The sequence below is a fragment of the Amphiura filiformis genome, chromosome 17 (assembly GCF_039555335.1).
Source record: "Amphiura filiformis chromosome 17, Afil_fr2py, whole genome shotgun sequence".
Classification (NCBI taxonomy): Eukaryota; Metazoa; Echinodermata; class Ophiuroidea; order Amphilepidida; family Amphiuridae; genus Amphiura; species Amphiura filiformis.
Window position 1 is genome coordinate 34088619 of NC_092644.1, and position 22646 is coordinate 34111264.

Genomic DNA, 22646 nt, shown 5'->3' on the forward strand with positions numbered 1-22646 from the left:
AGTTGCATCCAAAATTTCACAAAATAGAATGTGAAAATTTAAATGAAAGAGAGAAAAATTATTTTTTATGCTGGGTTGGTGATTCTAGATACAGGGTGTATCAAAATGATTGGTACCGACGACTTCTCATTTTTGCAGATTTTTAAAACTATTTTTTCCTAATTTTATAAAGTGGGTTCGGTACTCATTCAAAAAGTTGCATCCAAAATGTCACAAAATAAAATGGGTTCCTTCGTCGTATTAGACAGTACATTTATCCTTGGTTTTGATAGATTTAATGAGTGCCTTAGTTACCCACGGAGTATTGCGCTTAGAAATTGATTTATTTTTAGTGGACAATGAATGTTAAGAATGTCATTGAATTTATGAATGGAAATATTATACCCATCATGCATCGGGTTGTTGAAGAATCTCAACAACCTGCAAATCAACTAGAGAAAGCGCATTGTTTAAACCATTAAGGTGGTACTACACCCCTGTGGTAAATTTGTGACTATTTTTGCATTTTTCAAAAAAAATAATAACACACTGGTAACAAAAGTTATATATATTATTGGGGCAAGGAATCCAATTACTACACTGAAATTTCAGTGACTCAAGACAAGCGGTTCAGTATATATGATAGGAAATAAGGTACATCCTAGCGGTACCTTATTTCTTGTCATAAATAACGAACCGCTTGTCTTGGGTCACTGAAATTCCAGTGTAGTAATTGGATTCCTTGCCCTATAATATACATAACTTTTGTTACCACTGTGTTATTAGTATTTTGAGAAAATGCAAACATAGACACAAATTTATATCGAGGGGCGTAGTACCCCCTTAATGTTGTTCGGGTAAAATTGACGCTGTTGGTAGGTTTGTGTAGTTTTAATTGGCTTATTGTTGTCAATTACTTAAAAGTGCTGAAAACCAATGAAGACGGGGTCCATGATACCAATACCAGGGTTGATGATACTAGCGATGTCGTTTGTAAATGTTGTCGATTAACGTTACAGAGGTGTGACCGTTTTTGTTTGTTTTTATCCCGGGGGGGGGCACTCAACTTAAATTTTGGTAGGGGTGTGCGGCGCGGAGCGCCGAACTTTGGGAACTAAGAACTGATTTTCGGGCAAAATAGGGGCTTGAAGAACTGAAATTAGGGCCAAATTATAGGCTGTTGAGCTAAAAATTTCTAAATTTTTCCAAATTTGAGCTTAAAGAGCTACAATTGACAGAGTTTGAGGCTCAAAGAACTGGAGCAGATCCAAATGTGGGGCTTAAGGAACTGCCGGAGAGCCTGAAAAAGGGACCCTTGAGCGCCGCACATACCCGTACCACCTTAACATGTGAGTGCCCCCCCCGGGGATTTTATGCGGGTGATGGTTGAAATATAATCATGGGAGTAAACTAAATTAAGGAATTCAGAAACCTTGGATTTGTGCTCGTAAACAAGATCAATATTGTAGTTACCCATAATAAAACCAAGTCTTTTTCTCTCTGGAAACAAGATCGAGTGTGTTTGTTAGAGAGGATATTAAATCCGCAAAGATGACATGCTCTGGTTTGTAAACAATGCCAATGATGACCTTTTGGGAGTTATTTCAATAAAGATAGTCACAATGATCAGCAGTGATGTTTAGATCAGTTCTGATAGAATAATTGATGCTTGATTTGATAAACAATGATACACTGCCACCTCGACGATCCTCTCTAACGCAATTTTCAACGGAAAAATCACCAAAATCACAAGCAAAGAATTGTCATCAGAAGTAAACCGGGGTTTTGAGAACCCGTAAATGTCAAAATGCTGGTTAAAAACAGAGAGATAGTCAATGGCATCATTAGAATGGCATCACTGGAATTTAAATGAAAGAGAGAGATATTATTTTTTTATGCTGGGTTGGTGATTCTAGATACAGGGTGTATCAAAATGATTGGTACCGACGACTTCTCATTTTTGCAGATTTTTAAAACTATTTTTTGTACCAGTTTGGGGTTAATTGTTTTAATATTTAAAATTATAGTAGTATTATCTTCTCTAAGAATTTTAGATCATTAAGATAGCACATTCCGTTCAGAAGATACATGATTCTATAGGAAAGTAGGTGTTTTTACACTTTTCATCGCAACGCTGGATCAGTAGCGAACCATTATCATTAAAGCTCTATTTTACTACAAATACGTTTTAAGTGAGAATGATATGTTGAAAACCTTAGAAATGTTTTAATTTTTCCATGCCTATTTCTCCATTCATAATGTATATAAATGATCTAATCAAAATTTATCTGTTGCCTATTTTGAGGACGGTTATTCAAATTGTAGTAAGATGCATTGAGATTACTAAGTAGATGGTGTGGCAGTTAGTAGCTCGATGGTTTTAGACTGTAGACGTGTCTGTTATAGGTTTGACCTGGTAAGGATTATTGGAATGGCTCCACAGTATTCTCCACTTCAGCGTGGTTTCATAGTGAAGAATTTTCTGGTTGACACGAAGCTATGGAGAAGTGCTGAGAAGATTTAGAACTGCAAGGAGTATCCAATGCAAATATGCTATAACTTACAATGTTTCAAAATTTGATATGGACAGTTACAGAATGTGTAAAGTTCATTCAAGGTGGGCTTGTCACCTCACACTGCCATAGTCGAAAGGCAGAGACTTCAAGAACTTTCTTCCTAATAAAACATGCAAAGCAATTTTATGTTATGTAGACTGAAATGAGATATTGATTGAGAGTATGTATGCAATAAATAGTTCAAGCAGTGAACCTATTCATCTTGTGTTGTGCAAGTAAAACTATGATTACGAAGATCTTCGTTTAGAAGCTCGACGGTTTAAATGACAATAGTTTTCAGATGCATCAACCTATCTTCAGGTTATTAGATCAATAAGTTAACATATGCCCCTTTCTATTTATAGTACAAAAACTATATTAACTAGCAATTTTATATTTTTGATATATTTTTGAAAATGTTTCATATCCAGGTACCAATCATTTTGATACACCCTGTAGTACTTGAATCATAGTAGGTACAGCTAGCTTCATTATTAACATTAGTAACATCAGTATCATCAGACGAACCATCAGACGGATGCAGTGAGCTATTAAAGGAAAAAGGATGGAAAATAAAATCACAAATTAGTTCAAAGTTACAAGAAGTAGGGCCGGACATGCAAACATACAAATATATAAGGTATAAAAAATGAATTAACTTAATTAAACAAATGGTTATATTATACAATAGGCAAATAGGCTTAGTCAATTATCAACTTGTATAGTTGATTCCATAGAAATCAGTTTTTTACAAGAATAGGAATTAACTACATACTTTTTTGGGGTCATTTCAGAGGGAGTATGTAAATTAAATGGAACAGCCAATGGCCAATGGGTATGTAATTTAACTGGAACAGCCGAATTGATTTGTCACATGATCGTCAAACCTGTATTAGAAGGTGTCAATTCTCAGGAACTGACATAAAAATTACGGAAACAATACCATAGTTCATCCAGATCATGAAAGTTCGGTAGTGATTACAAATGAAACTTATGAGCCCTCGATGAGTTACACAGGGGACCCATTATAAAAACTAGCCATGTGTGATGGGATAACAAAACGATATCCGCGTATGATGCATGGGGACAAAAATTGCTCCACCTTTGACCCGAAAAAAATTAGATGTCAGGAGCGAAAAAAAAAAAATGTCACAATTAGTGAAGGAAAATTAACCTCAACTATATATATTAGGCTATATAAATTCAAAATTAACACATTTTCCAGACGGTGGCGTAACTTCATGGGGCGGGCATGGGGGCCAGAGGAAGTGCCCCCAATCGATTTTAAAATTTATAAAATGCTTATGAAAATTCCCGAAAACGGCTTGTGCCCCCCTCCCCCGGCATCCGGTCCCCCCCCCCCCGACTCATGAGCTCCGGGCACGAGCTGAGCCAAGTTTCATGTCTTGACGGTGGATCGATATTCTATTATATTGAAGTGGCCTACTTTATCCCAGTACGCTTGTTCATTTTCTGCATGGCTGTTTCTGTTATGAATTTACGGCCCTCTGTATTCAAGCACATGAAAAACCTTTGGCTACCCTTAAGGGCTGGGGTATGAACGTTTGGACAGTATTTATTGTGGGACATTAGAGCACATCAGACATATCGAATTGCATTTTGAATACGAAGAATGTCATTCTGATATCAAATAATTTTGATTTTTTGAAATTCGCAATTTAATACACATTTTATGGCAAATCATTAAAAATTGATATTTTTAATATTTAACAGTACTTGAATTAAACTTTATAAATCTGATGATTTATACTTAAAGTGTATGTAGGTGGGATGAAAAGCCGACGATCAATTGAAAATTTTGACCTTTCGTATTGAAGATATGGATTTTTTTTCCCAAAACACCAAAAAAAAATTAGGTCTTTTTGGGAAAAAAATCCATATCTTCAATATGAAAGGTCAAAATTTTCAATTGACCGTCGGCTTTTCCTTCCTGCTACATACACTTCAAGAATATATCATTAGATTTATATAATTTACTTCGAGGACTGTTATATATCAAAAATTTGAAAAATATCAAATTTTTATAATTTGTCATAAAATTTGTATTATATTGTAATTTTCAAAAAATGAAAATTATTTGATATCAGAAAGACATGCATCGTATTCAGAATGCAATTCGATAGGTCTGAGGTGCTCTCATGTCCCACAAAAAATACTGTCGAAACGCAATAAACGCTCATTTTAGATCCCTTAAAGTATACATTATAGTAAGAATAGCCTTCCACGGACATATCTGTGTATTTACCTAGCTGAGCTAGGTCCTGTTTTTCTATCCGATTTTCTTTCTTTCTGCTGCTGCTCCTGTAAATTACATAGTAGGCCTACAATGTCGTCACTACAATGAACTATAGGCTGGTGGTACAAATATGTCACATGAACAACTCTAGGTCAAAGGTCATAAAAAGATCAACATCACTGGCTAAGGGCCGTGCTCTGTGAGCACAATGTCTAGTTGGGGTCGTAACTAAAGAACACCCGTTTTGTGTGTGAGATTTTGGATGCAATTTTTAGTGTTCCACTTTCCTGCCCCTCCTTAGGCATGTGGCCTACTTTATGCCACTTTAAACATGTTACCTGTATACACCAACTATATATGGTTTCGCTTCGTTATTCCGAAGGGTCGTTATTCCGAAGGTTCATTACTCCGAATTAACGATAAGGTTCGTTATTCCGAAGGACCGTTATTCCGAAGGGTCATTACTCCGAATTTACAACAAGGTTCGGTATTCCGAAGGGTCGTTATTCCGAAGGGTCGTTATTCCGAAGGGTCGTTACTCCGAATTTAAAACAGGGCTCGTTATTCCGAATTTACAACTAGGCTCGTTATTCCGAATTTAAAACCAGGCTCGTTATTCCGAATTTAAAACAAGGCTCGTTATTCCGAAGGGTCATTACTCGAATTTAAAACAGGGCTCGTTATTCCGAATTTACAACTAGGCTCGTTATTCCGAATTTAAAACCAGGCTCGTTATTCCGAATTTAAAGCAAGGCTCGTTATTCCGAAGGGTCATTACTCGAATTTAAAACAGGGCTCGTTATTCCGAATTTACAACTAGGCTCGTTATTCAGAATTTAAAATAAGGCTCGTTATTCCGAATTTAAAACTAGGCTCGTTATTCCGAAGGGTCATTACTCCGAATTTAAAACCACGCTCGTTATTCCGAATTTAAAACAAGGGTCGTTATTCCGAAGGGTCATTACTCGAATTTAAAGCAAGGTTCGATATTCCGAATTTAAAATAAGGCTCGTTATTCCGAATTTAAAACAAGGGTCGTTATTCCGAAGGGTCATTACTCGAATTTAAAACCAGGCTCGTTATTCCGAATTTAAAACCATGCTCGTTATTCCGAATTTAAAACAAGGGTCGTTATTCCGAAGGGTCATTACTCGAATTTAAAGCAAGGTTCGATATTCCGAATTGAAAATAAGGCTCGTTATTCCGAATTTAAAACAAGGGTCGTTATTCCGAAGGGTCATTACTCCGAATTTAGAACCAGGCTCGTTATTCCGAATTTAAAACCATGCTCGTTATTCCGAATTTAAAACAAGGGTCGTTATTCCGAAGGGTCATTACTCCGAATTTAAAGCAAGGTTCGATATTCCGAATTGAAAATAAGGCTCGTTATTCCGAATTTAAAACAAGGGTCGTTATTCCGAAGGGTCATTACTCCGAATTTAAAACCAGGCTCGTTATTCCGAATTTAAAACAAGGGTCGTTATTCCGAAGGGTCATTACTCCGAATTTATATTAAGGTTCATTATTCCGAAGGGTCGTTACTCCGAATTTAATATGAGACTCGTTATTCCGAAGGGTCATTACTCCGAATTAAAAAGTAGGCTCGTTATTCCGAATTTAAAACTAGGTTCGTTATTCCGAATTTAAAACAAGGGTCGTTATTCCGAAGGGTCATTATTCCGAATTTAAAAGAAGGCTCGTTATTCCGAATTTAAAACAAGGGTCGTTATTCCGAAGGGTCATTATTCCGAATTTAAAATTAGGCTCGTTATTCCGAATTTTAAACAAGGGTCATTATTCCGAAGGGTCATTACTCCGAATTTCGGAGTAATGACCCTTCGGAGTATTGACCCTTCGGAATAACGAACCTGGTTGTAAATTCGATTCAATAGGGTCCGTTATTCCGAAGGGTCATTACTCCGAAATGACAATAATGGGCCTTATCGGTAAAAAAAGAAAGAAACAAACAAAGAAAGAAACAAAGAAAGAAAGAAGAGGAATGGAGAGAGAGAGAGAGATAACAATATAGACAAAATGAAAGGATATAAAGAGAGGAATAAAAGAAAGAACGAAGAAAGGGGAGGGCGAGAGAGAGAAGAGAGAGACAAAGAAAGACAAATAGAAAAAAGACAAAAAGCAGACAAAAAATAAAGAAAGTAATAAAAGAAAGTAATAAAAGAAAGTATTAAAAGAAAGAAGGAAAGAAAGAAAGAAAGAGACAGACAGAAAAAAGAATTAAAGAAAAAAAATGACGAAAGACAGAAAGGCAGGCAGACAGACAAAACATAAAGAAATACAAAAGTAAAAAAAATGACGGATAGAGAGAGAGAGAGAGGAAGACAGACAGAAAAATAAAAAGAAAGAAAGACATACAGACACACAGACACAGAAAGAAAGAAAGAACGAAAGAAAGAAAAAAAGAAAGAATGAGAAAAAAAAAGGAAGAAGGAAAAAAGAAAAAAAAAAAAGAATGGCCAAAACTTGCAAAAAATATAGTCAGTCAAATATTAAAAAGTAACACAGAAAGCTCATAAACAGTACCACACAACTTAAGTTATAATGAATCATTCAACACATTTTTGTCTCATTTGATATGATGACACATTTCAGTGAAGTGCACTTGTGAGCAATGACACCCAATGCCTTTAATTTCTTATACTTATAATTGCAAAATCTGGCCTTATTAGGCCTACAGTCAGAAATATTTTTTGTTACATAATAATTAGTTTTGAGATGAAAAAAAAAATGAAACATTTATCACTTATTTACAAATGCAAATTGAATCACAAAACATGGCTTGGCTATTTGCAATAATAAAAAAAAGATACAAAACAAAATTTTCTGTAATAAAATAGGTTTAATAACCAGTTTAACTACAAGTTTGTCAAAATTGCCTCATAAAAACAATAAAATACAAAAGAAATTGCATACGTGCATTAGTAAAGGAATGATTAGTCTCGGTCCCAGCCGGTTTGTGCTCCTCCGTCACTTTGTTTAGTGACGGAGGAGCACAAGCCGGCTGGTACCGAGACAAAGGAATGATAAGTGGTTTCAATTTTGCGTTATCTTGTCCACGTCTATGACCATAATGAGAACCGAATATCCGATATCTTTCAAATAAAAAAGCCAATTGAAGCTGCAATTTCAAAGAAATTAAATATGAGAAAACCCGAATATGACTTAATTATAGGTTAATACATGCGTATCACTTGTTGGGGAGTGAAATTATACAAAATAATGCACGCGTACTGAGATGTTGATGCGTCTAATGCACGAGCCTCGAAGGGGGAGTGCATTAGACGCATCAACATCTCAGTACAAGTGCATTATTTTGTACAATTTCTCGAGCAACAAGTGATACGCATTTATTAACCTATTTCATACACGAGAAAAAAAAATCCTGTTACTTTTTCATTTTTGTAACAAAATTGTTACTAAAAATGTGGGAAATGCAGGCAAATACAAATGCACCAACTCGCAAGTAAAATGAACGCGTCCGAAAGCAACATTTATGCACGGCTAGTAATTTACTAAAGCTGGTTTCATACTTTCTGCCGATTGCCGCTGAGCGGCATGACGCTTCATCATGCCGCTTGTACTTTTCTGCAAGCGGAGCGGCACACCGCTAAGCGGCAGCGGCATGACTCTGAAAGCTACTCTTGCCGCTCAGCACCGCTCCAAAATCGTATTTTGTTCTCATACGTCAGAGCGGCACCGCTCCGAGTTGACTTGAATTCAACTCCCAGCGGTGCTGCCGCCGCGGCAAAGCGGTGGAGTAATCGATATATCGGCTTGCCGCTGGTCACCGCTAGCGTTTTTAGTGAGATTGCGCAGTGAAGTAAAATCATCTTCAGAGCGGCAAAGCGGCAAGCGGCAGGAAAGTATGAAACCAGCATTACGGAGGCTTTGATTGGTTCTCACTATCTAGGAGTGTATACAATATCATCATTTCGCCATTTGCCCACTTCAGTGCCCCCCTTTGTTTTTTGGTGTTTTTTTTTGTTTCTTTGCATTCCGTACCCATTCAAATCTTCGAGGTGTAACTTTTCATTAATCTCCTAATCTATCCAATGAAAATTGAGTTTCTGCATGACTATTCCGACACGCCTTAAGATTATTATGATGTTGCGATTATAAAATTTGAAAACAAAGTTTGATTAGCAAGCTAGCCAGAGCTGCATCATCTTTTCTTCCATAATATAGTACATGAAAATACAATGCGTTTGGTGAATTGTAATTCATTATGGAAATATAATAGACATATTAATATTGAATAGCAAAAACTTGTTGCATCGAATATTCGACGTGGACCAAAAAGTGACACTAACAATACCAAATCCTTTTATCTAAAAACATTGAAAATCTCACCGTATTATCAAACTTTTGATAACATTTTCAAACATATTTTCTCATTTTTAAATAGGCCTATATCACATTCTCAAAGATCATAGTTTGCCAATACCATGTTCCTGGTTTTGAGGGAGCGATTGACATATTTTGATACAGTTTTCTTATAATTGACACCCTTCCTGACGTTGATGACGTTTTGGGCGCTTTGGCTCGGCTAACTCTAATCAGCCGGAATCAGTGGACCGGAAAATTCAGGGCAACTTTCATTGCATCAAAAATGCGTCATTAAAGGAAAAACCCCGGAAAAACATATCAAGTACTGAGTAAAATGAAATCATTTACTAAGATATATTATTACTGACTTTTCCTTGGTCTCACATGAAATTTCTTAACATATCCAAACTGAATGTAGAACGTAGCCTTTAAAGTGTAGGCCTATACGAGGGATCCAACATGAAAGCTTACATCGGCTTTGCCATTTCAAGCAGCTTTTGATGACATAATGGTAATCTAGCTGAAACTTAACCAGGTATTTTCTTGTTTTGAAAGGTCCAGTAGCTTCTAGTGACAGAATTTAAACTTCTGAAGTCCAAAATCAAATATCTACAGTTGGTAAACATCATTAGCAAACATTCCTGACTTGAATATCTAAAAGTTGATATCCATGGTTTAAAAAGGGCACCTGAGTTTGAGAATAATTGTACAAGTGTGCTCTTTTCAAATATGTATTTGGATTTCCCTTACGATAATACATGTGAGAGATATAAAGGCTCGAAATGGTAAAGAGACTTTCGCGATAACCTATACTTAGAATGTCATGTACGTAGAACTATAATAAAAAGGGTTATGCAATGGCCCCGGGCAAGGGCCAGAAAGAACCATTTTAGGCATGAGAAGCCAGGTTCTGTTAAAGCCAGAAGGAACCATTTTGAGTTCTTGCAATTTCCTAGAACCCCTAGTTGTCCTGTATGTAGAACTCCTACAACCTGTTTGTTTCTAAGATTGTGTCATCAGTTGATTAATAGGCCTACTCTGTCTTCGTGTTCATGGATTTCAACCCTAAAAGTTCAGTGAGAGCACTCAACTTTTGAATAGACGGGTATAATGTGCCTGTCAAGAGTTATCTTATAACTGGCACCCATCCTGACGTTGATGGCGTTTTGGGCGTATTTGGCTCGACTAACTCCAATCAGCTGGAATTAGCGGACCGGAAAACTGCCAGCGAGATAGCTAGATCTCACACCACTCTTCGCCATACATACATTCTCCCAGCCACATTTCCCTAACATAATATGAAATGAAAAAAAAGGGAAATTTAGTTCGGCAGAGGCGCCATCCAGTTTTCCGGTCCGCTAATTCCGGCTGATTGGAATTAGCCGAATAATAAGAAAAGACCCCTTTTTTAAAGTCAAGAGAGCGCACCACCAATGATTGCGCCATTGGATTACACAGGGAAATACGCACGTTTGGATGGCGTTTTGTCACTGCAAAAACGTAATATAGATAAAAAGTTTGGTATCAAATTAAAGCTTATCACGTGTAGAATATTATTCTTTTAACAGAATATATTGGTGACCATCTACTTTTTTTGCTATTTGGCCGCAAAGAAAAAACGTGCAAATTTAACCCTAAAAATCACTCAATTTTTGAAACCGGACATTGTCCAAATTCGCGCCAAAACTCCATCTCTGAAATAAAACATTGGGACTTTTTCTCATATTTTGTCATGTAGACACTTGTCGGAAGCAAATGAGCTGAAAATGGGCAAATTTTGACTATACGTTTTGAAAATAAAGCCGCAACAAGCTCAAATAAGCGGTGGACTATTTTAACCGAATTTCACTGGTACATAAATCGTGGAGTGATTTGGTGGTGCGCCCTCTTATAAACGTCAATAGTTATCAAAATCCAATTTTTACATTTTTAAGTAAACTAGAGACAGTTTCTAGTCATTTCCCAAGATTTCATCCCTCTACGACTTTCCGTTCGGAAGAAATGGTGCTCTAAATATCAGTTCCGAATCACCAAAAGACCCAAATTTCAACGTGTTTATCAACATGCAGAAGTTTGAAGAGGTTGGCCATAAAATTGAATGTTTTATGCAAAAAGATACTTTTTAATTTTAATTTTTTTAATTGTGAAAAGTACTTTATGTGTGTACAAATATTTTAATACCTTAAATATAGGCCTGTTTACATAATTGAGTCAAATTACCCCCCCCCTCGTTCTCTGTCTTCAAACTAGGCCTACTGATTTTGGCATTTTAAGCAAAAATACAAGTTTTATACGTTATTCTGATTTAGTATAAATCTATAGCAAAAGCGCTCATATAAGTAGATTTTTGATGCTTTTCTTAACGTCAGAGACCTGTATTTTTGGATAAATAAAAAAACCATTATTGCTAAAACTAATCACAAATGTTATTTCAAGCATTTGCGAATGAAATAAAATGATTTATTAAGACTTCTGCCCTTATTCTATGTTTTTTTGTAAAAATGCGCGTACATAGCAACACACTTTAAAAGCCGCTTATAAGAGAGCGCACCACCAATGATTGCGCCATTGGATTACACAGGAAATACGCACGTTTGGATGGCGTTTTGTCACTGCAAAAACGTAATATAGATAAAAAGTTTGGTATCAAATTAAAGCTTATCACGTGTAGAATATTATTCTTTTAACAGAATATATTGGTGACCATCTACTTTTTTGCTATTTGGCCGCAAAGAAAAAAAACGTGCAAATTTAACCCTAAAAAATCACTCAATTTTTGAAACCGGACATTGTCCAAATTCGCGCCAAAAGTCCATCTCTGAAATAAAACATTGGGACTTTTTCTCATATTTTGTCATGTAGACACTTGTCGGAAGCAAATGAGCTGAAAATGGGCAAATTTTGACTATACGTTTTGAAAATAAAGCCGCAACAAGCTCAAATAAGCGGTGGACTATTTTAACCGAATTTCACTGGTACATAAATCGTGGAGTGATTTGATGGTGCGCCCTCTCAATATGCTAGATGAGACCCTCCTTCTTTTTTACATTCTACCCAATTTTATCATAAAAATGCCATGAAGTAATTAATGAAGAAACTTAAAATCAAACTATTGGCATCTATATTTCTATTGCAAATTTGCAAAAAATTAAAACTTTTGAAATTTGTTCCATATTTATTGAAATTTCTCTACCCGATAACTCCCTTTTTCAAGTCTTATACCCAATAAACCCATTTTGTCAAAAATGTACACGCAATTACCCTTTTTTCATTTTTATAATACCCAATAAACCCTTTTAATCACCATTTATTACCGACAGGCCCCTACTACCCAACGCCTGTCGGCACTATACCCCCAACCATCCTCCCCCCCCGAGTTCAGTAGGGCATACATGTTTAGAAAAATGAACGCTTTTCCAGTTTTTGGCCACATAGGGGCCAAAAATTACTTTATGGCCAATTTTGTCAATAACGAAGCATTTTAGACAGTGCAAACAAAACCTTCTTTGACTTGCTTTTGCATGGCGAGCAATTTGAGACCATTTGCGTTGAAATCGGAGCATTTTTAATTTTTGGCCCCTGTGTGGCCAAAAAAACTGACCACCGCCCAAAATTTGACCTTTTGCTTATAACTCAAGAACGGTAAGTCGCAGGTAGGTCAAACTATACTTTTTCTGAATCCTTGCAATGAGAGGAATAATTTGTTAACCAGATTTGAGCAACTTTGAAATTTGACCACTGTGTTGACCTTTAACCTTGAATATGGCCGGAGTGCCGGGACATATTTTTTGTTAACATCTTGAATGTTGTTATAGGGGAATTAAAAGCGAAAACAAACATTTAAATAGGAATCTATTCTTTATGCAAATCACACATTATTGCTTTAAATGTGTTTATCGTTAGGCCATAGACCTAGGGGCTATAGTTAGCCCTTAGTGTTTTTGAGTATTTACGTGACTGTTTAATTTACTGTTTAATTTGGTTAATTTACTCTTTACCTCATGTACCTTAAGGGATGTGGCTATAGGAACAAAGACCAAACAAACATATTCTTGTTTACGCCGTAATATTGTAGTATTTCAACCATTTTACAACTTCAGCTGTGTAACTTGCAAAATTCCCGCTAAAAAGTGGTTCTTTGAATTTTTTAAAATACATTAAAAATCGCATTGGACTTTTCGTACTGATTATACTATAATGATTACCTGCCTATAATGTTCTGATCACACTATAGACTGGGATTATATGTGACCCCATTGCCAGGCAATTTGTTCCTATTGTTCCTTGTCTGGAAAAATTCAGGGACTGTGCTTTTAAATAACCCGCCAGAACACAATAAGGCCATTGACCTGTGTAGTGGTCATACGTTGTTCATTCGACCATAAAGATTTCTAGTCCCTCAGCAACTCATTAAAAATGCGTTGCATCGGGTCAGGATTCTATTATAATAATTCTAATCCTTTCTTTGAGGTGAATAGATAAAAGAGAGTTCTTGAAAAACAGGTGTGATGTTGTAGATAATATATTATCATCAAAGTTGCTGGCATATAGGACATTTCGTGGAAGTGGCGCTTATTATATATTTCTTGTAAACACAATCTAATGTGGTACTCGCTACATGGAGAAGGTCGGTCTGCAAATGTCCAGTGCATGAAGCTATATAGTAGAGATATTATAGCTTCATGTTCAGTGTAAATCAATTAAAATACTATAGCTGGATATCAAAAATCGTGATGCATTCCTTCTTGTTATGGACGATATTAATTTTGATATTATTGTGACAAAATCCATTCCCTTCTCAATTGATTAGGCTCCAGTCTTCATGGTCTTAGGCTTTCTTTTCTAAAAATAAATCCTAGGGCCTAAAGGCAATTAAATATGGGCTAAACCCATATTCGGTATGCGGAAAGTTTTCATAGTCATCTATTACCTATACCAGGGGTCCGCAAATAGCGTGGCTTCCCGAGTGGCGCGAGGCGCCGTTTAGATTTAAAATAAATAAATAAATAAATAAATAAATAAATAAATAAATAAATAAATTCCCATGTTCTCCGTGTAAAGACAGGCTAAAATAGTGCAAAATATTGCACCAAATGGCGTCATTTGCACCTCAACTTAAAAAACAAAACGATAACTTCACAGGGGGCACCCTGTGACTCCCCAACCGTGCTAAAGCACCGCGAAAGCTGCTTCGCAGCCATTGAGTGGCGCTTTTCAGTCTTTTATTTCATGTGGCGCTTCAACAAACCTATTTGAGGAAGCCTGACCTATACCAGTTTTCACCCCGATGTGGCAGTGACGTCAACACGTTGAAGCAGCTGTTTCGCTCGCGCATCTATGCGGCGTCTTTAAGCGTGTGCGAGTGTACATCAGCGCTTTGATCGAACGCTAGGGAGTGTAATGAAATTCATACAGTGCTGATGTCACTGCCATATCAGTAGCCTGAATCCTTCTGGCCTCTAATGACGGCGTCTTTTATTTACCCACAATCCGTCACGTTGCCTTATTCACCAACAGCACAACCCGATGACCGTGCGTAGTTGTTGAAAAACTGAAGGATCCAGTCTACCACATCAGGGTGAAAATGGTATAGCTTATCGCAAACCAGCCAAATTTGTATATGTTTGAATAGCTATAGAATACCCGTGAATATAGTGTCAGAAACTCTCACACATCTTGGGACAACCTTGTCATTAATGTGAGACTGAAAGCAACGCCATTTTGGGGATATATTTGAACATTGCGAGGGAAAACATTGCGGTAAAAGTAAGTTAATCATGAAAATCGTTTAATTCTAATAATATCAACCAGTAACGGACACTTAGCCAAGACTATGTGAGAAGTTTGGGGTATGTAAAGCATTTTCTTGTTATAAAAACAAGGAAAAAGCAGTCCAAAATTAAACAACTCGATATTTAAAGAAAGTACATTTTGAGAAGGCCTACGCTGGTTCTTTTAATTCTAGTTCAAAATCTGTTCATCACCTGCAGTCCGATTTGGTATCTATGGTTTCATAAAAGTATTGGGAACTCTTTTTTATGATATTTTGGTTTAAAAAACGATACTGTTAAAAATATCGGTATTTATGCCAGCGACATTTCTATTATGTAAAATGCATTGAAAATTGTCGGCTAAAAAGTGCATAAATTAAAATCGCGAACAGTAATAGAAACAACAACTATCTACATTCCAAGCGGAAACGCTTTTCAAAAACATACCACCTTTTTCGGGCAATCGCTGAAACCGAAATATGAAATTCTAGGCCATCTGTAAAAAAGTGCGTGAGCAGAAATGACCATGAACTTGGGTCACCGAAATAAGTGTTTATATTGGTGTCAGGCCTTTCATAGTGATACAACAATTAGCCCCTAATAATGGCTTTCATTTGAACCGTTATTTGTTAAACTGCGATTTTTACTTTTTGAGAAATCAATGAATGTATCAAAAAACTTTTCGAAAGTCGATTAAAAATGGCCTAACCCGTTAACTGTAATCATGGTAACCTTTAAAGGTATTACAAAGTAAACGTATTGAAGTGTTTAAACAAGTATTTAAAACCCAAACATTTTAATTTTCGGTGCATTAATAGGAACGCTATTATTATACCAATTCATGTTTAACAAAAATCTAACTCCATACTTTTTTATCGTTCATTAAAAAAAGTTAGGTTTCTAGCATGTTTCGTTTTGTACCTTTACTCTGTTGAAATCCCGACATCTAAAAACCCAAGATGGCCGCCAATTAAATATGCAAATTAGGTTATTTTTGTATTTTTCGCTTTTATTTAACCAAAGTATTAATTAATTAGTTAATTGATTAATTAGTTTCTTTAGTTCTTTCTTTCTTTCTTTCTTTCTTTCTTTCTTTCTTTCTTTCTTTCTTTCTTTCTTTCTTTCTTTCTTTCTTTCTTTCTTTCTTTCTTTCTTTCTTTCTTTCTTTCTTTCTTTTGTATTGGTTTTTTTTACCTATAAGGCCCATTATTGTCATTTCGGAGTAATGACCCTTCGGAATAACGAACCCTATTGAATCGAATTTACAACCAGGTTCGTTATTCCGAAGGGAATACTCGAAGGGTCATACTCCAAAATTCGGAGTAATGACCCTTCGAATCTTTGACCCTTGTTTTAAATTCGGAATAACGAGCATGGTTTTAAATTCGGAATAACGAGCCTGGTTTTAAATTCGGAGTAATGACCCTTCGGAATAACGAGCCTCTATTAAATTTAAATTCGGAATAACGACCCTTGTTTTAAATTCGGAATAACGAGCCTTATTTTAAATTCGGAATATCGAACCTTGCTTTAAATTCGAGTAATGACCCTTCGGAATAACGACCCTTGTTTTAAATTCGGAATAACGAGACTTATTTTAAATTCGGAATATCGAACCTTGCTTTAAATTCGAGTAATGACCCTTCGGAATAACGACCCTTGTTTTAAATTCGGAATAACGAGCCTTATTTTAAATTCGGAATATCGAACCTTGGTTTAAATTCGGAGTAATGACCCTTCGGAATAACGACCCTTGTTTTAAATTCGGAATAACGAGCGTGGTTTTAAATTCGGAGTAATGACCCTTCGGAATAACGAGCCTAGTTTTAAATTCGGAATAACGAGCCTTATTTTAAATTCGGAATAACGACCCTTGTTTTAAATTCGGAATAACGAGCGTGGTTTTAAATTCGAGTAATGACCCTTCGGAATAACGAGCCTAGTTTTAAATTCGGAATAACGAGCCTTATTTTAAATTCGGAATAATGAGCCTACTTGTAAATTCGGAATAACGAGCCATGTTTTAAATTCGGAGTAATGACCCTTCGGAATAACGAGCCTTGTTTTAAATTCGGAATAACGAGCCTTGTTTTAAATTCGGAATAACGAGCCTAGTTGTAAATTCGGAATAACGAGCCCTGTTTTAAATTCGGCGTAATGACCCTTCGGAATAACGACCCTTCGGAATAACGACCCTTCGGAATAATGACCCTTCGGAGTAATGACCCTTCGGAATAGTGAACCTTCGGAGTAATGACCCTTCGGAATAATGAGCCTTGTTGTAAATTCGGAGTAATGACCCTTCGGAATAACGGTCCTTCGGAATAACGACATGACCCCCTATATATATGACATTTTGTTACTTTTCTTAGCATGGACATGTAAGGATATGACAGAATATGCAGCTGATTTATATGATTATGATTGTACCAATAGTGAACAATGTGGCGTCGACAATAATTTCAAAGCTACCTGTCAACAAACCTGTGACAATTGTGGTAAGAAAAGCATTTTTATCTTTCTTGGACTAATTATTATGTTGAAGTAGTTTAATCATGAATCACTAAGAGGCCTAGCACGGAGCATATTAGCAAGATGAGTAATCGAGAGTAAGCCGACACATTTTGAGGTAGCAGCTGCATTACTAATGCGAACATAATTATTATATTAATATCATTATATTATATTATATTATATTATATTATATTATATTATATATGACAGATATGATTTACACAAAAATGCTTGCTCTTGAATGCCGATCTGATTATTCTTATATAAATCTTCAAGTGTACAGGCATTTTGTTGTTTATCCTGCCAGCACGTGTGAGCTACGTGTGGATATAACGATAGATGAGGCTGAGTAGTGAGTGTTGCCAAAACTTTTCTGTGCCAAGGCGCAGCACATTGGCTCGCCAGGCCGCGTTAACCCAATTTTTAAGCTTCCAAAAAAGCGCTCAATACTGTATATTTGGGCGGATTTACTCGAATTTAGAACTTAAATCGCCCAATTGGGCGGAAAAGCACTTGACTTAAAAACTTCCGGTACTTCAATGGGAAGTTACGCTTTGTAATTGCAATTGGGAGCTTCAGAGACTCAAAACCTTTATAAATCGGCTAAATTGAAAGGAAAATAGGGGTCACGTTTTAAACCGTAAGTCGAGTTACGTCTTACTTTCAAATATATATTTGATATCATCTTAATCGGAACAAAATTGACACAACATTTTAGGTCTACTTTTTGAGAAATATAGCGCTATATAAAGAGGCCCGATTTTCCTGTGTTTACGTCCGACTGCTAACCGCGTTTTGACCTCGTGTGTTCATGCGCTCATCATTGTAAACATCACTAAAATGTTCGCGTTTTCTGTTCAAATTAGTAGAGATCACATTCACAAGTTCTAGCAAAACACGATTTTCAACACTAAAATTGTTAATATTGTACCGATTTTGCACAATTTTTATGCAAAGTTGGGACTATATGCGTGATAAACTTTTGCCGGAAACCGCTTCACAGACGGATTTAGTGGTATGAACCCTCAAACTACTGCCGCGACCTGACTCTTGCAAAGTAGCCCAATTTTAGGCAAGTAGCGGCACGGTTTTTTTGAGTATAGCGGCAAGTGATCGCCACTGAGTAGCCCAATTGTGCGCCTAAGGCGCGGCGTTGGCCTCAATGGTTCATACTAGATCTTGTGCATATAGGTTTACCCCGGCACAGCAAACACAAAACGTTTTTAAAACGTTTTGCAGGGGTTATATTTCGGGTTTTGGTTTTGGTAAAAAAGTCATGCAAATGTTTTAAAACGTTTTGTATTAAAACACACTATAACAACATTTTTAAAATGTTGTCAAAATGTTATTGTGAAGTATTTTCTGCAAACATTTTTGTCAAATATTTTGTCAATACTTAAATAATATTATTTTTAGAAAATTTTGCAGTAAGTTTTCAAAAGTTATGTGTTGCGTGATGTAACGCTTCATAAAACTACAATAAATCAGGAGGCAAAGACGACGTGGTTTAGTTGCTATTTTGCCATGATGGAGACTCAAAGGACCCAAAGAGGGCGTGATTTATTATAACGTACCCAGGGGTATCGGATCCCGTTACATCTCCTTTCCTTTAAAAAAAATGAGAAAAAAAAATCTATGCTCAAAGTGATTCTTTTTTCACTGAGCCTGTTCAAGTTTCCATAATTGTCAATTTGACTGTCTATGTGGTTGTGATTAAACAAACTGTTCATTTATCTGCGATTATTTCTGTTAAAAGTCATCATAAGTAAGTAAAGTAACACATGTACGGTATCTTCAGAACAAGGATTACAATTTTGGATATTTTCCTTCAATGAAAACAATGACTATGACAAATAAACAATATGCCAAAAGCTCTGTTCTGATGGTACCAGTTCATACTTGAAAAATTATTGTCTCTTTTTTAAACAGATGATTGGCGACAAAGTTTGGTATGCTGTGTAATTCTCAGAAAGTTTGTTCATCGTTGCTGAAAAGTCTCATCATTCAAATTGTCCAGCAGAAGCATTGATGAAGTTCAATCATAGAATGATTTGTTATTAGATTATGTCACACATGTTATTTTAAACTTAAAGTTGCTCTATCTGTCATTCTTGAGCAACAAACTTTTGATCTTCAATTTTGATTTTTTGAAATGTTCGCAATATAAATGTAATCTGTCCATGTAATGATGTATTTTCCATGCTTGAAGAAGGCAGCAATGACCAGCAAGTCAAGTCCCATTAAAAGCAGATCCTTTCACCGCTAAACAACATCCACTGTGTTGCTGGGCTTCTGTTGATATTTCTTCGAGTCCAGGTGCATCTCATCTCTTGGAGCATCTTGATGACCAACTAAGTCCATTTGCATCCTCACGGTTTTAAGGGTCTTGGATTGCAAAATTTAACCACAATAGTATAGCTTCCTCACGGTTTTAAGGGTCTTGGATAACTATATATATACAGGTTACAGTTCAACTCAAGGCGGTTGAAGATTGACTCATCATCAACAAAAGTTCAAGTCTGTACAGCTCACTGTCACTTGCTTTATTTAATTTAGTATGCCTGCAATCTAGCTTACATTAGCTCAGCAAACAGTTTATGATACACGACGATTTACAAACGTCAGTTCTTCCAAGCTGGTGTCCACACTCAAGGACGATTATACAGTAGACATTCTTAAAATTTGGACCAGATTCACATTCATGCATTCGCCGATACGCACTTTCACCAAAACACAGCCGTAGGCAATTATTTTTAGGTACGACAGCTCGTCACCTCAACTTTCGGCCAATCGGCTTCTCACGGAAACTGACGAAGTTCGTTCAGAAAGCTTATATTTTACGCCCCGATGACTAGATGAAATCTTGCATTTTCACAGTCTTAACGACGTCCACGGCGACTGGACTCGTTTCAGTACGGGCGGGAGTCCTCCACTATGTCAGAAGACCACTCTGACACCATGTTGCGTGATGTAACGCTTCATAAAACTACAATAAATCAGGAGGCAAAGACGACGTGGTTTAGTTGCTATTCTGCCATGATGGAGACTCAAAGGACCCAAAGAGGGCGTGATTTATTATAACGTACCCAGGGGTATCGGATCCCGTTACATTATGAAAACGTTATATACCCTTTGTACCCTTTAAATTACACGATATTTAAACGTTTTCTGGCCAGGTTTTCTGGTAGCCTTTTCAAACCGTTTGAGAATAATGTTGAAAACGTTTTGTGTTTGCTGGGCTGATACCGATCTAATTATTCTGAAAATTTGTATGCAGGCTGCAGGTTAACTATAACATTTTGTTATTTGTCTTAGAATGTACCGATAAGGATCCCGAGATTTGTATCGACGAATATAGTAGTTTTTGTGAGAGGATGGAAGATTTCAGACAGATATGCCCTGTAATGTGTAGACGTTGTCCACGAGGTAAGAAAAGCATTTGTATCTTTCTTGCACTAATTAATATTAAATTAGCATGCGGAGATATACGGTGTGCAAAAAGTTCGTTCCGCCCCTATGTCCGGTTTGCTCTGTCACTATAGTTAGAGCGCCATCAACTTTTGCCCTCAGGATTACTTGCTATGAATGTTCTTAAGGGCGTAAACCACCAAATAAATTCTCCATTGAAAAGCACGTAAAAATCGACTTTTTTAGACGGCGTTTTCTACCAGGCGTGACAATATTTTTCACTTTTTTACGTCATCCCTGTATTAATTTTAGGACTGAAATTTTATTTAAGCTTCAATTTCGGGGAACTTTACAGGTTCAGTTTTTTATTAAAAAATGTTGAAAAGCGACGCCGCTATTTCAACGCCAAAACTAGCATTAAAACGTGTTCCATTAGCAGTAATTCGGACAGGGCCTACTTTTCTTGTGAAATCGATTTGTATAATTTCATATCTATTTTAGTCATTAAAAGGCTAGCATCTTTCATTTAAATCAGAACATGTCAACCTCACGAAGAACATGGTCCCTAAGGACACCACATTGTCTCCAGTAGCCATATAGGCCTACTTTTAACCGGAACTCATCACCATTGCACCTTTCGCGCAGTGATTTAGTGTAATGCGCCCTTAAGGCATAGACAATTGCTAGAGAATGAAGGAAGAAAGGTCTTAACCCAATAGGGAAATTGTGGTCTATTCTAAAAGAAAGATTTTTTGAAGCTCCTTATTGCAAAATCATAACACCACTTACAGATAGAGTCCAGAGTGTATGGCAAAGTCTAGACGAGAATGAGGAATTTCTTGTGCCATTAGTGAACGGTAATTGGGGCAAGCGTGGTTTGGAGGTGATAATGGTGATTGACCACCAAGGATACTATGACTTCAAATAAATTTGTTTAACATTTCTACTAATGTAACAAAATAACAAATAACAAATAGCCTTGAATTGCATTGTGTATGCTTCATTTTAAACACGTTATAATGCTTTTGGGGAGGGGGCGGAACGAACTTATTGCACACGGTATATAAGTACAAGACTGTACAACACATATCGACTATTATAATCATAGTTTGTGGTAAGAAAAGCATTTGTATCTTTCTTGCACTATATGAAGGTGGTATTGGCAAATTAGCTCATTAATTATGCAGTTATGCAAATTAGAGGGCGGCTTCACTTTATAATACATTAGAATATATTAGAAACACTTTTACCAAGTTTCAAGGCGACAATATGGAAAATAAAAGTACCCTGAACATTTATGCATGGATTTTTAGCAATGAGCCTTTACAGTCATTTTAGCTCACGACATTGATTATTGATAAAAACAATAAGATACAAAGAAAATATAAATTGATGTATTATGAAAACCGTATGTCCGATTGGCTTCAAACAAAAGGTCTATTGATCAGTGTACTTAACCCTACTCAATTAATCTATTGAAAACATGCTCAGAGCATTTTGTGATTCCCAGAAATGAAATATCCTCATATACCACCTTTAAACTAGCATGACTGTGCAACGAATAGTTAATGTGGAGTTTGCAATTAGTATTGAACAATGTACCCTATTTGACCTGGTAAATATGAAATATGATCTTCATATATGGTGTTGTCTTTTTTGAAGACAGTTCTTGTAATCTACTGGGATGAAAGTACGCATAAATAAACTGGCCTCAAAAAGAAACTTATAATTTTTCACAAAGTCATATCTTAAAATCCTCTCCATAAAAATGAACAAAAATTGCACACAGGATTACTTCGATACTCTACTCTAAACACA

General features: G+C 36.3%; 1 protein-coding gene across 1 annotated transcript in view; it reads left to right on the top strand.

The window, feature by feature from the left end:
• The window catches only part of LOC140138408 (uncharacterized), a 36752-nt gene that overhangs the window by 7361 nt on the left and 6745 nt on the right, over positions 1-22646 (top strand). The window contains exons 3-4 of the mRNA XM_072160305.1: positions 17279-17404; positions 20736-20846. Coding sequence (XP_072016406.1) covers positions 17279-17404; positions 20736-20846 — 237 coding nt within the window. The remainder of the gene's footprint in view (positions 1-17278; positions 17405-20735; positions 20847-22646) is intronic.